This window comes from Capra hircus, chromosome 10, assembly GCF_001704415.2.
Source record: "Capra hircus breed San Clemente chromosome 10, ASM170441v1, whole genome shotgun sequence".
Lineage (NCBI taxonomy): Eukaryota > Metazoa > Chordata > Mammalia > Artiodactyla > Bovidae > Capra > Capra hircus.
The window spans coordinates 99,548,680-99,561,433 of record NC_030817.1 but is presented as its reverse complement, the minus strand read 5'-3'; the positions used below and the strand labels follow the sequence as shown (position 1 = coordinate 99,561,433).

Below are 12,754 nucleotides of genomic sequence, written 5' to 3'. Positions count from 1 at the left end.
TTATTGGTTCAGATTCAGCAGCTGGGGAATAAAGTTTTAGTAGAATGAATGTTGACTGAAATTCAGCAAATTAAGTTACATGGTTCTTGAGAAGTTTAGTTTCTCCTCAGGGAAAGCTCACCCTGTTGCCTCATAGACTCATAAGGAAATGCTGCTGTGCCGGGGGATTCTGGCTGCTCTGAATCTTCCTGGGTACTTGCTGGCACAGGTGGGGTGGGCGGAATCAGGGGCTGATTGTGTCGCAGGGTTCAGAGTACAGTCTCACCAAGTGGCCCACTGGCAGAGGCTCTATGACTTGCCTTGTAAGTACAGCAGGAGGACATGTCGACTCATGTGGAATCTTTGCCCTCAGTACTTCAGCCCAGCACGGTCTCATTACTAAGTTGTGGAGCTGAGCATCCTCAGTTTCTAGCCTATCATTCTACTTAAATCCAAACCTGATTCCTCCTTTAATAAATTTTTTCTTGGTTCTCTCTCTGAAAAATCTTCCTTATGTCAGCTGAGGGGAAAAAAAAAAAGTGCAACATGAGAGCTGTGAGTCAGGCTTTATTGGTGCTTGTAGAGAGAGGACTAGAGGCTGAGAGATGGTCCTTCAGATAGCTCTGAGGACCTGCCCCTAAGGGAGTGTGTGCAATCGAACACACGCCTCTGTAGAAGGTTGCTGCTAGTCGCCAGGAGCAGACGGCTCCATTAATGATTGCAGTGCTTCTCTAGTAGAAGATGCAAGAGATCAAGCTCGTAAAATATTCTGAAAGCGTCTATCTGAAGGCCTGTTTTGCCACTTTTTCCCAGAGCACAGAGTGCCTCAGTCCCAGTCTCTGTCCCGAATCCCTTTCAGAGTATGTCGAAGGTCAGCAACTTTAGTGGCTAGTGGCTTCATTCTTGCAGAACCAGACGATGGGTGACATTCTTCAGCTGGCACTTATATCTCAACCAAACCTTTCCTGTTGGACTTTGTTACTTCCTTGCTTAACGCTGCAGTGAGAATCGTTTGAAGCTCCTATAGAATCTACATGAGTCTGGTTTGTTTGTTTGCTTTTTCTTTCTCTCCATACACTGCAGATATTCTTTATGAGCTGTGCTTTAATTTTGTGGCTGTGTGCTCTTACCTGTGTTACTCAAAATGTTGTATTTTCAAGTGGCAGGACAGCACTACAGATGAGTCGAGATCTTTCTATTCAACTTCCCCGGCCTGATCAGAATGTGTCAAGAAGTCGAAGCAAGACTTACCCTAAGAGAATAGCACAAACACAGCCAGCTGGTAAGTCACAGAGCCCCCAGCTCATCAGTGTAACCTTGCATTTCCTTTTAGGCTGTTGGTATGGCGTATACTTAAGTGGTGACTATAGCCTTGAAAGGTTTTGACTGTTAACACTAGAGTTTTCAATTTGACCCCGAAAATGTCCAAGCAATCAGAAATTATTCATAAGTTGACAGGTAATCAATTTGAATCACTGTAACTTGCTTAATGACTATACTTAATAATTCATTTTTTGAAGAGGTTAAATAAAATCACAACTGAGCAATTTCTTAGTTTGGTGTAGCTGAGATTAGAATTAAAACAAAGTCTTAGCAAAATTCATTAAAAAAATTACTGCTGGCATAATAGTCTGTGAACAATTTAATTGGTTTTTTATTGTTGTTGGACTTTGTTTCATTGTGTAGTATGATAAAGTGCATAAAATATACAAACATATATACCTATGCACATAAACATAAATGTGGTATGTATGAGGGCTTCCCAGCTAGTTCAGTGGTCAAGAATCCACCTGACTATGCAGGAGACTCAGGAGATGGGGGTTCTGTCCTTGGGTTGGGAAGATCCCTTGGAGGAGGAAATAGCAACCCATTCCAGTATTCTAGCCTGGAAAATGCCACAGACAGAGGGACCTGGCAGGCTGCAGTCCATGGGGTCGCAAAGAGTCAGATATGACTGAGCATTACACATACATATGTGTGTGAGACTGAAAATCACTCAGTCGTGTCCGAATTTTTGCGACCCCATAGACTATACACTTCCCTGGTGGCTCAGACGGTAAAGCATCTGCTTACAATGCAGGAGACCTGGGTCCAATCCCTGGGTCGGGAAGATCCCCTGGAGAAGGAAATGGCAACCCACTCCAGTACTCTTGCCTGGAAAATCCCATGGATGGAGAAGCCCAGTCGGCTACAGTCCATGGGGTTGCAAAGAGTCGGACACGACTGAGCGACTTCACTTTCACTTTCAAACTATACAGTCCATGGAATTCTCTAGGCCAGAATGCTGGAGTGGGTAGCCGTTAACTTCTCCAGGGGATCTTCCCAATCCAGGGATCGAACCCAGGTCTCCCACATTATAGGCGGATTCTTTACCAGCTGAGCCACCAGGGAAGCCCAAGAATACTGGAGTGGGTAGCCTATCCCTTCTCCAGGGTATCTTCCCAACCCAGGAATAGAACTGGGATCTCCTGCATTGCAGGTGGTTTCTTTACCAGCTGAGCTACCAGGGAGTCCCCACATATGTGTATATATATGCATACTCGTGCACACACACACACAATTTAACATAGCCTGTAGCCCCAGAACTCCCTGTTATTTGCTTGATCACAGCCTCACCATCTCCTCTTGTCCCAACTGGTAAAAACCCCCATCTGACTTTGTGATAATTATTTCCTTACTTTTCACTATAATTTTACTGCTTATGTAGCCTTCTCTGAACAAAGTAGTTTATTTTGCCTGTTTTTAAGTGTAATATAAATGAATCAAGAAGGGTGTTCTTTTAAAGTGCATTCGTTTTCCTTGCAGTGAGTTTTCTGTTGTATGACAGCTTCTTTATCCATTCTACTGTTGATATACATTGGGTTATTCAGGTTTTCTGTTTTTAATGCACACCACTTCTTTAATAAAGCCACCTAATCCATCAGTTTTAACCTATGTTCAACGCTCAGAGCTCACAGATTTTAATCTAAAGTGATAGTACTAACATTGGTTTGTTGTTTCTTACAGATCACCCTTGTCTAACACTCTTCACAGGCTTTTCACATATATTATTTCACTTGAGCCTCACAGTAATCCTGGAAGGGAGGGCATGGCAAAGTCTGTGTTTTCATTTTACAGATGAGAAAGACATGGTCTCAGTAGCTAGACAGGAGTGAGGCTGGGATGAGAGCCCAGACCTCCTGGGTCTTTTTGCCATATTGTGTGAAATGAATGGAATTTTTAATAACAGTAATTAACATCTGAACATTGCATGACAGCTGGCAAAGCATTATGACAGCCGTTGTTTCTTTTAATCCTCATACCAAGGCTATGAGGAACATGTTTAAGTTTGCTCCACTGCTGCTGGCTTTGAGAATATCACCTGACTTATTTAGCGTTTCTAGAGTGAAATTAAATCTGATTGTAGGTCCCCTCCTCTCACTGGGCTGAGCAGAAATTAAATTCTTTCTGATGTTTCTACAGTGGCAAAAATTAGACATGATTTAATTTTACAATAGATTACTGTGCCACATAAGTAATATCATTATCCTCATTTAGCTGTTGAGGAAACTAAGATTATAAAGGTAATTTAGCCAAGATTACATAATAGGCAGGTGACTTAGGACAGAAATTTTCGCCTTGAAATTTAATCTTTATCTTAATATTTTGTGATTATCTTTGTATCTGATCAGTATTAATCCTTTGGATCAAGTGCAGTGTGGTATAATTGATAAGCAAACTTTCAGATCATCAGGTATTTCTGAAACACCAGGCCTCATGAACTTATTCTGAGACCAACTGAGAATATCAAAAGCATTTCTTGTGTCAAATCAACATTTCATTCCACTTGAGATGCTGGAATCACACATGCTTTTTACACAAACCTGCTCAGGTTGCTCCTTTTCCTCTCTTCATATGCTCTTAGAAAAATATCTGCCTGTATAGCACTCTGTCTTTCTGTCTGTCTCTCCTTGTAAGCCTAAATTCCAAAAGCTGATTATTTTAGGGACAGAGGTTTTGTTTGTTTGTTTCTTTGCTGGCTTATGTAGAATCCAGCCAAGTGCAATTTTGACAAACTTGCCTGAAACTGTATTGAGCCTCATGTTTTTTCCCTTCCCCCGTAGTGTTGCATTAAAACACATTCCTTCTAGGGTGAGGGCTTCCCAGGCTCAGCGGTGAAGAGGTGAAGAATCCTCCTGCCAAGCAGAGATGGGGTTTGATCCTTGGGTTGGGAAGATCTCCTGGAGAAGGAAATGGCAACCCATTCCAGTATTCTTGCCTAGGAAATCCCATGGATAGAGGAGCATCGTAGGCACCATGCGGTCACAAAAGAGTCAGACAGGACTTAGCAACTGAGGAGGAGCACGAGCTGGGGAGGGGGCTGAGGAGGTGGCCGCACACAGCCCGGAGTGCTCTGGGACAGCCTCTCAACGTCAGGCCAAGCATCTTCTCAAAAGGTTGCACTTGTTATGCTTTTATTATTATAAAAGTACATGCTTGCTTTAGAAAATTTAGGAACTTCCAAACCTCCCCATTCAAAAAAAAATCTTTCATACTCAGTTCCATTCTCTGAATGTTCAGTCACTAAGTCGTGTCTGACTCTTTGTGACCCCATGGACTGTAGCAAACCAGTCTTTTCTGTCCTCTGCTATCTCCCGGAATTTGCTCAAATTCATGTCCATTGAGTCAGTGATGCTCTCTAACCATCTCATCCTCTGCTTCCCCCTTCTCCTTCTGGCTTCCATCTTACCCAGCTTCAGCATCTGCTAGTGCTGAGACTGTTTTATATAGGCTTCTGGTCATTTGTATATCTTTTCTGCAAAAATGATATAGAATTGTTTTACAACCTATGTTTTATTTAATACTGTGTCGTGAAAATATTCTAACAAGTGTTAAGTGTTCTCACACAGCACCGTTTTAATGACCCTATGATTTTCTGCTACACAGGTGCATAGACGTGACATAATTTATTCAATTAGTCTTTAGTTTTTGGATATTTAAGCTGTTTCAAAACTTGAAGAATATAAATATAACTAAAGTGAATATCTTTGAGGTGATATCTCTAAGTATTCATGCTAGTTTTATAACAGTGGCATCTTTTTATTTAAAAAAAAAGAAAATGAAAGTCACTCAATCATGTCCGATTCTTTGCGACCCCCATGGACTACAGTCCATGGAATTCTCCAGGCCCAGAATACTGGAGTGGGTAGCCTTTCCCTTCTCCAGGAGATCTTCCCAACCCAGGGGTCGAACTCAGGTCTCCCACATTGCAGATGGATTCTTTACCAGCTGAGCCACAAGGGAAGCCTATTCAAAAAAAAAGAGCCATACAATGCTGTGTTTAAAAACTAAGACTTTGACTGTATGTACCTATCAGTTTTGCTTTTCAATCCTGTATGCTGCAAAACTGTGATGTGTTCTGGGAACCCAGAGGTGACCCTGCCCTTGAGACCATGACTGCCTGAGTGGAAAAGGACCATTTAGCAATGCCAGTGATGCAGTGTTACTTTAGTTGCCGTCATGCACAAATGAAGACTATTGTGGGGGCAGGGATGATGATGTTGTACGTGTTTTTGAACGTTGTATATTCTTTTTCCTCTAATTCAAATGTGCTCTACTTTGAGCCTCAGTTGAACCCAGCTGGTCGAGACCTGATGTCTAAGGTCATGGTGGGGTTTGGACTTGGAGCAGAACATTTTAAGAGGGCGCTCTTGTCTTCGTGTTTCAGTCACTTTCTGCTCCTTATCCTATCCACCAGGTCCCTTGAAGCGGGGCACTTCTGTGTCAATCTGGGTCCCTGTGTGTAGAGAGGGGAGAAGTCGTGGGTGAGCTGGAAGCCTCCTATGCTGAGAGTCAAGCCTGCCCTTTAAGGCTCTGCTGCTGAGAGGGGTGGAGGGGAGGCTGCTGTGAGGGCGTAGCCTGCAGGTCACTAGGTCACCCAGCCTTCCAGCCTCCACCTCCTTCCCCACCGAGGCTTCTCTACTGCTCCAGGCAGCTCTCCTGGGCCTGTCACTTCTGATTCCCACACTCCCAGGTCCAGAGCTGCCTCCTCCAAAGCTCCCTGTTCCTGAGACTCATTCATGGGTGGCTGGGCAGGAAAGGAACAATTGCTCAAAACAGTAGGTTTTTATGATGATGATGATTATTATTTTAACTAACCGAAGAAAAGGAAAAGTATTACCTTAATTCTTGTCACAATTGCTTTCATTTTAATTTGAAAAATTTGACAATTAAAATGGTAGAAAGCTTATTTTAAAGCATAGAGAACGTTTATTTTATTAGATTGTCCTGCGTTTCACAAAAATGGAGCTGTGGTTTAAAGGGAAGATAGATTAAGAAAAAAGACAAAACTCTTTAAGACCAGCTCTGAATTTTCATAAATTGAATTCTGGTATTCTCTCTAAAATAAAACTTTAGAACTACAGTTCCAAGAGTTATTGGCATACATTCTTACCTCTTATTTAACATTTTATAGGCACTAAAAAACAAGACAGAAAGGGAACTTTGGCTTTTTGTTAGTTTATATCATTAATTTATACGGCATGACTTGTAACTGTAGAAGACATTCTTTTATTTCTTCTGAAGTAACTCAGTCAAATTCAATCACCATTCCTCTTAACTTGTATCTGAGTTCTCTGATAATTTTTAAAAGTCTGTTTGTTCTTTTCTTGATCAGGAATAATAAATGCCCTGGTAGCTCAAAAGCCATTGTGATTAGAATCCACTGAGATTAGGCCTTGGCACCTCTATGAGGAAGTGCATTCCAGAGTCAAGAGCCCTGCACCCGGCCTGCCTGCTGCCCCACCCAGGGGAGTTCAGCGCCAGGGCAGGCATCCAGAGCATTCCTGCAGCTCTGCCCCGGCAGAGGCGTTCTGGGCAAAGCAAGAGGCCAGATGGCAGGAAGGAAAAGTGCATGTTTGTCCAGCCCTTTCTCTGACAAGTTCTTGGCACCTCGTGTAAGTGGGTTCATGTCATAGAAGAGCTTCTGCTGTAAGAAGGGCAGTAAAGACAGAATGTTTAGCTATAATCTGTAATTAGCTATTTGAAAAGTAATGGGTGAAACCATTTACAGTGGATAAACAATGCTGTGATTGTCTGGTGCAGCATTTTGAGTTTTTAAGAATATCATACTGATGAACAGAGAAATAAATAGTTGCAGTGTAGTCCTTCAGGCAATTGAAAAGCTGGTTCAGGTGACATTTTGGCATTCTAGGAGACGCTGCAGGCACAGTGCAAGAGGGCTCGTGAAAATGACTTGTGATTGAGGACGGCCTGGAAGCAGACAGCTCCTGCTTAGGCCAATCCAGTGTTCCTGTGCAGGAAAGAGGACTCAGTGTTGCCAAATCTTCCACTGTTTTAAGGGAAGCATGGAATCTGGCTATTTATAGAAACTTTCCAGAGTTTTAAGTATTGGCAATTAATTTCATTTTGAAGAAAGTCTCTGTGTGCCAAATGAAACATTCCTAAAGGGCCACTATGGCTTGAGGGCTGCCTCTTCAGAACCTGATTGACAGAGTTGGTATGAATGACTGGCCCACCTGCCCTGGGGTCTCTGTGGTTTCTGCAGCATCTCCTGTAGGGTCCCTAAATCAGATTCTACAGCCCGTGACTCCCAGCAGGAGCGCTTTATAGCTGGTAGGTGAGTTGGCCAGCTCCAGGGGTTGATGGCGCCACACAGCTCTGCAGCTCCTAGCAAACGATTCACATGGGGGAAGCTGACTGACGCTTACAGGTGCCCTGAGCTGGTGCAGGCCGGAGCAGGAGGGACCGAGAAATGCAGGAGAGCAGCCCGAGCAGGAGACAGTGAAGAACACTTTCACCAATTTGGTGCAGTAAGACTCCCTGGGCTGCCGGGAAGTGGTGATGTCAGGAAAGAAATAGTCACTCACTGAGCCCTTGCTCTGGTTGACATGTGCCAGATGTGAGGTCAGCAGAAGCCCAGCTTGACTTGTGGTCAAAAATATATTTTAAATAATTTTTTTAAGGCAGTCTAAAAACCAGCCATGTGAGTAAAGACTGGCGTTATCAGACTTAGCTCCATCTTCCAAATCTGGGTTCAGCCTCAGTCATTCCTGGACTAGTTGTGCGATGTTATGAAGTCACTTAACCATCCTGAGCCTCAGTTTCTTTGCGTGTCCAGTGGTGGTCTTACCTCCTGCCTCACAGGTTGTTGTCATGGGACACAGCATCATGTTGGGAATGTGGACGAGTGCTTTCCACATTGTTTAGTTTCTCTTTCAAACTTCTCTTTGGTTTCTTTATCCTAAATCAAAAGGAGTCTTTCTATACATAATGGGGACCAATCTGTGAGTCCACCTGGCAGTCTTTGAATTATATTTATCATATAGCATCAGTTTCACATACAACGGTTACTATCACGTGGAAGAGGCATGGCCTTTTGGGAGTGATGCGTGGACAGAGTCATTGAAGTTCAGTGAATGGGCTTCAGAAAGAAACTGGTTACCACTGGATTGGTACCGATTTATTCTAGAAGATTAGGTATAAACAATATGAAGGAAGTGGGCAGGTCACAGTGCCCCCTTTGGGGGCAAGTGTATTGCATCCTCCTTCCCTTACCTGCCCAAAGGTCCCTGGGCGCCCAAGGGCAGCTGTCGTCAGGCAGTATTGGGAGCCCAGAGCTAGGGCTTGTCCTGCTTACCCTGCTCCTACTCCTCAGAGTAATCACTTTTCTCCACTTATTTTTAGCCCCTACTCCATGCTCACCATTCTCCAGGCTCTCTAACCGCCCCCCACCCCCACCCCGGATAGTCTGTGGCTGTGAGTTGAGAATAACAAACTCCTTATCAGTTCAGTTCAGTTCAGTTCAGTTCAGTTACTCAGTCGTGTCCGACTCTTTGCAACCCCATGAATCGCAGCACGCCAGGCATTCCTGTCCATCACCAACTCCCGGAGTTCACCCAGACCCACATCCGTCAAGTCAGTGATGCCATCCAGCCATCTCATCCTCCGTCGTCCCCTTCTCCTCCTGTCCTCAATCCCTCCCAGCATCAGAGTCTTTTCCAATGAGTCAACTCTTCACATGAGGTGGTCAAAGTACTGGAGTTTCAGCTTCAGCATCATTCCTTCCAAAGAAGTCGCAGGGCTGATCTTCAGAATGGACTGGTTGGGTCTCCTTGTGGTCCAAGGGACTCTCAAGAGTCTTCTCCAACACCACAGTTCAAAAGCATCAATTCTTCAGTGCTCCTTATAGTGAACCCATAATAACGATGAGATTGTATGCTCTTTTTAAGGTTCACGTAGTTAATCATTTCATCTTCTGTGTAAGGTGGTTTTCCCTATTTGAGGTAATTAGGCACTGCTGCTGCTGCTGCTGCTAAGTTGCTTCAGTTGTGTCCGACTCTGTACGATCCCATAGACGGCAGCCCACTAGGCTTCTCTGTCCCTGGGATTCTCCAGGCAAGAACACTGGAGTGGGTTGCCATTTCCTTCTCCAATGCATGAAAGTGAAAAGTGAAAGTGAAGTCGCTCCATCGTGTCCGATTCTTAGTGACCCCATGGACTGCAGCCCACCAGGCTCCTCCATCCTTGGGATTTTCCAGGCAAGAGTACTGGAGTGGGTTGCCATTGCCTTCTCCTAATTAGGCACTAGGCCTACCCAAGTGCATTTTTCACATTGAGCAGACAATAGAAACAGAAGATAAAGGGCAAAGCTGAAAGGGCTCAGAGAGGGAATCAGAGTTATTGAGTGAAGAGGAAATAGCAGTCATGGCTGTGGATATGTGATTTGATAAGTCAAGTCACACCCTCAGCATATTGTTAGATCAGCAGCAACCTCACTTCTGCCATCTGAGCAGGCCCGTGGCTATGTTTGTCATCACGAGAGACTGGAAACTACCTAAATGTCCACGAGTAGGGAACTGACCTAATAAAATAATAGATGTGTACCCTTGGGAAATACCATGTGTCTCTAGAAGAAATCTGAGGGCAAGATTTGAATTTGTGTTGGCCGACTCTGTAGTCCCTCCACGTCTGCTGCAAAAGGTCAGATCCCCTGAGGAGTTCCCCAGGCAGAGGATTGTTAATAACTAATAGTCATTAAGCATTGCTGTATGCCTTGCAGTGTACTGGGCACCCTGCAAGTAGTATTGCCCTCATTTCTTTCAGAAGATGCTCTGACTCACAGTGTACAGGTCAAAAGTCAGAGGCAAGGACTTGTCCAGCACCCCAGAGCTGGATATGAACCAGGTCACTGTGGAGAGGGAACAAAAAAGAAAGTGGTAAATTGGCATCGATATGAAATGATTTCCAAGATACAGTATAAGCAAGGGGGGAAAAAGGGCAGGAGCAGTGGGTAGCAGCCAGCAGTATACTCCCATTGCATAGATGGATGATCAAAAATAGAAGATCAGAAATGGGAGAGAGAGATGTTCACTCTGTATTCTTTAATAGTATTTGCATTTTTACCATGTTGTACTTAAAAAAAGTCCTTCAGGTAATTGTCATGAGTGTCCTAAGTTCACAGAGTAATTTCAAATGTCCATTCAAGTTTCCAACAGATAGATTCCTGAAAAGCTCAGATGAGGACACTGATGTTGTGCTAGGATGTGTGCGTGATCATTTATGAAAGATGTAATAGAACAATACAAGATGGACCATCCAAGTTCAAATATTAGGATTTCTACTGTGCCGTAACAGATGCAGCCCAAGTCTTCAAGGCAAAGGCATTAGACACACTCATATCGGTGCATTTAAATGTAAGCCTTAAAGTATAGGATATTGCACTGTACATTATCAAGTCAAAGGAGGAAGACTTATGTAGGACCCACATGTGTTTTTGGATTAGATGAAATAGAGGATAGTCACTGGCTAAGGCCAAGAGGTGAAATGATTTGCAAGTGTAGTAAGTTCTGGAACCTGGAGGTTATCTGGATGAGAATCAGTAGGCACTGTCTGGGAAAAGATTGAGAAAACTGATGAAAATAGCTCTCACACCTATTGTGCACTTAACAGGCATTGTGAAGTTTTTGCATGTTTGTCCTCTCTAGGTCAGCTGAAGACAGGAAGGGAAGACAGTAAAAATTCTCATATAAGGACATTAGAAAAAGCATTCTAACCAAGAGTGTAACAACTATGTGGGTAGTTTTGGAGATGATTTCTAGAAAATTTAGGAGAGTGTTAACTTTGTTTTAGAGAAAGTGTGACTATGACTTTCCTACTTCAAACTGGTAAGTCGGAATTAGGTCATCTATTGAGGTGTGGTCCAAATCTGTGAGCCCACTTTCTCTTCACCCTAAGAATTCCTGCAGCTGATGATATAAGCTCTTGCATTGAGAAGGCATGTGGGACAGTGGCAGGAAAAAAAAAAATGTATCTGATTTGAGTAGACTTGAATTCCTGGTCTAACTTGACTCTGACTTGTAACACATCATTCAGCATGGCTGAGCTTTCATCTCATTGTCCATGAAGTGAAGCAGTTATTTTGGTAAAGCTGTGAGGAAGGTGGGTGTTGTCCTCATCTTACACATAAGGAAACTGTAGCTCACAAACATTGAACATTTATTCAGAGTTACGCAGATAGTAAGAGCAGCAGCAGAATTTGAACTGAAGTTTTTGGAATATTAAGGCACATCCTTGGAAAGTAAGTGAAAAACAAAAAAAGTGAAAATAATTTGAAAGTAAGTATACATCCTCTCTTTTTCCACTATCGTATCATTTCTTTACTTCACTAGATCTGCTGTTTCAGCAGGTATTTTTGAAGATAGTACATTTATAGAGTAGCAGCAAATCACTCTGTTTTTTATACCATCAAAGTGTTTACAGAAAATATTTAAGTTCTTTGGGACATTTTGCCTAGCAGAGAGGGGAAATGACAGTAACTCTGTTAATTGCAAGGAGCTTTAGGTTCCAGAGTCTGGGGTATGTTTGTTCAAAGCTGTCTTCCTTTGTTGACACCCTTTTCTATTCTGCCTTGAAGCTATTGTTTATTTTCATCCTATAAAAAATGTCTTAATATATGGCAGACTGGTTATATTTTCTCTAAAAAGTTAATGTTTCCACTCTTTGTGGGAGTGTTTAGCATTCCATGCATAGCTATCAAAATTAAAAAAGCAACCAAGGCTAAAGGCATATTGTATATTCCAGTTAAATACCATAGCTTTAGTGAGTTACCATAAATGACATTTTTCTTCCCTTACTTTCTCATTCAACAAGAATTCATTGAACACTTGTTTGTCATAAGACTTGTGATGTTGTAATTAATAATAATTAATCATTTGGCCTTCATCCCCATTTCTGGCACAGAGCTCCTTAAACACTTGGAATTTCCTAAGTGGTAAGAACGTGAAAGGAACATCATTTGTTACTCATAACAAGCTCCTTTTAACCACATCTGAGCTTATGGTGATGAGATGACTTCTGGAAAGCCCCAAACAAGGAGGGCATGCTAACTGCCATGGGAACTAAACTTGAACAGAGGTTCAGAAATTCCATCTCATCTGGTGATGTCTGGGGAGGGGAGAGATGCTGCAGATTTAATCAGTCCCCAGTGGCTAGTAATTTCATCAATCATGCCAGTTAATGAAGCCCCCCAAACCTAGAAAGGATAGGCTTCTGAGGGGCTGGTGAACATGGAGATGTAGCTGGGGGAAGAGTGGTGTGCATACAGCATGGAAGGTCTCTGTCTCTCTCCATGCATCTTTGCCCTGTGCCTCTCTTCATCTGACTGTTTCTGAGTTATATCCTTTTATGTATAATGAACCAGCAATCTAGTAAGTAACTGAGGTCAGAGTTCTGTGAGCTAATTTAGCAGATTAGTCTTAGAAAGGGGTCTTGGGAA

The 12,754-nt window shown here is 42.9% G+C and overlaps 1 protein-coding gene across 8 annotated transcripts in view; it reads left to right on the top strand.

Annotated features, from left to right (window-relative positions):
- The window catches only part of EPB41L4A (erythrocyte membrane protein band 4.1 like 4A), a 284,136-nt gene that overhangs the window by 202,365 nt on the left and 69,017 nt on the right, over positions 1–12,754 (top strand). For all 8 annotated transcript variants that reach the window (XM_018053741.1, XM_018053739.1, XM_018053736.1 and 5 more), the window contains one exon: positions 1,140–1,261. In XM_018053741.1, coding sequence (XP_017909230.1) covers positions 1,140–1,261 — 122 coding nt within the window. The remainder of the gene's footprint in view (positions 1–1,139; positions 1,262–12,754) is intronic.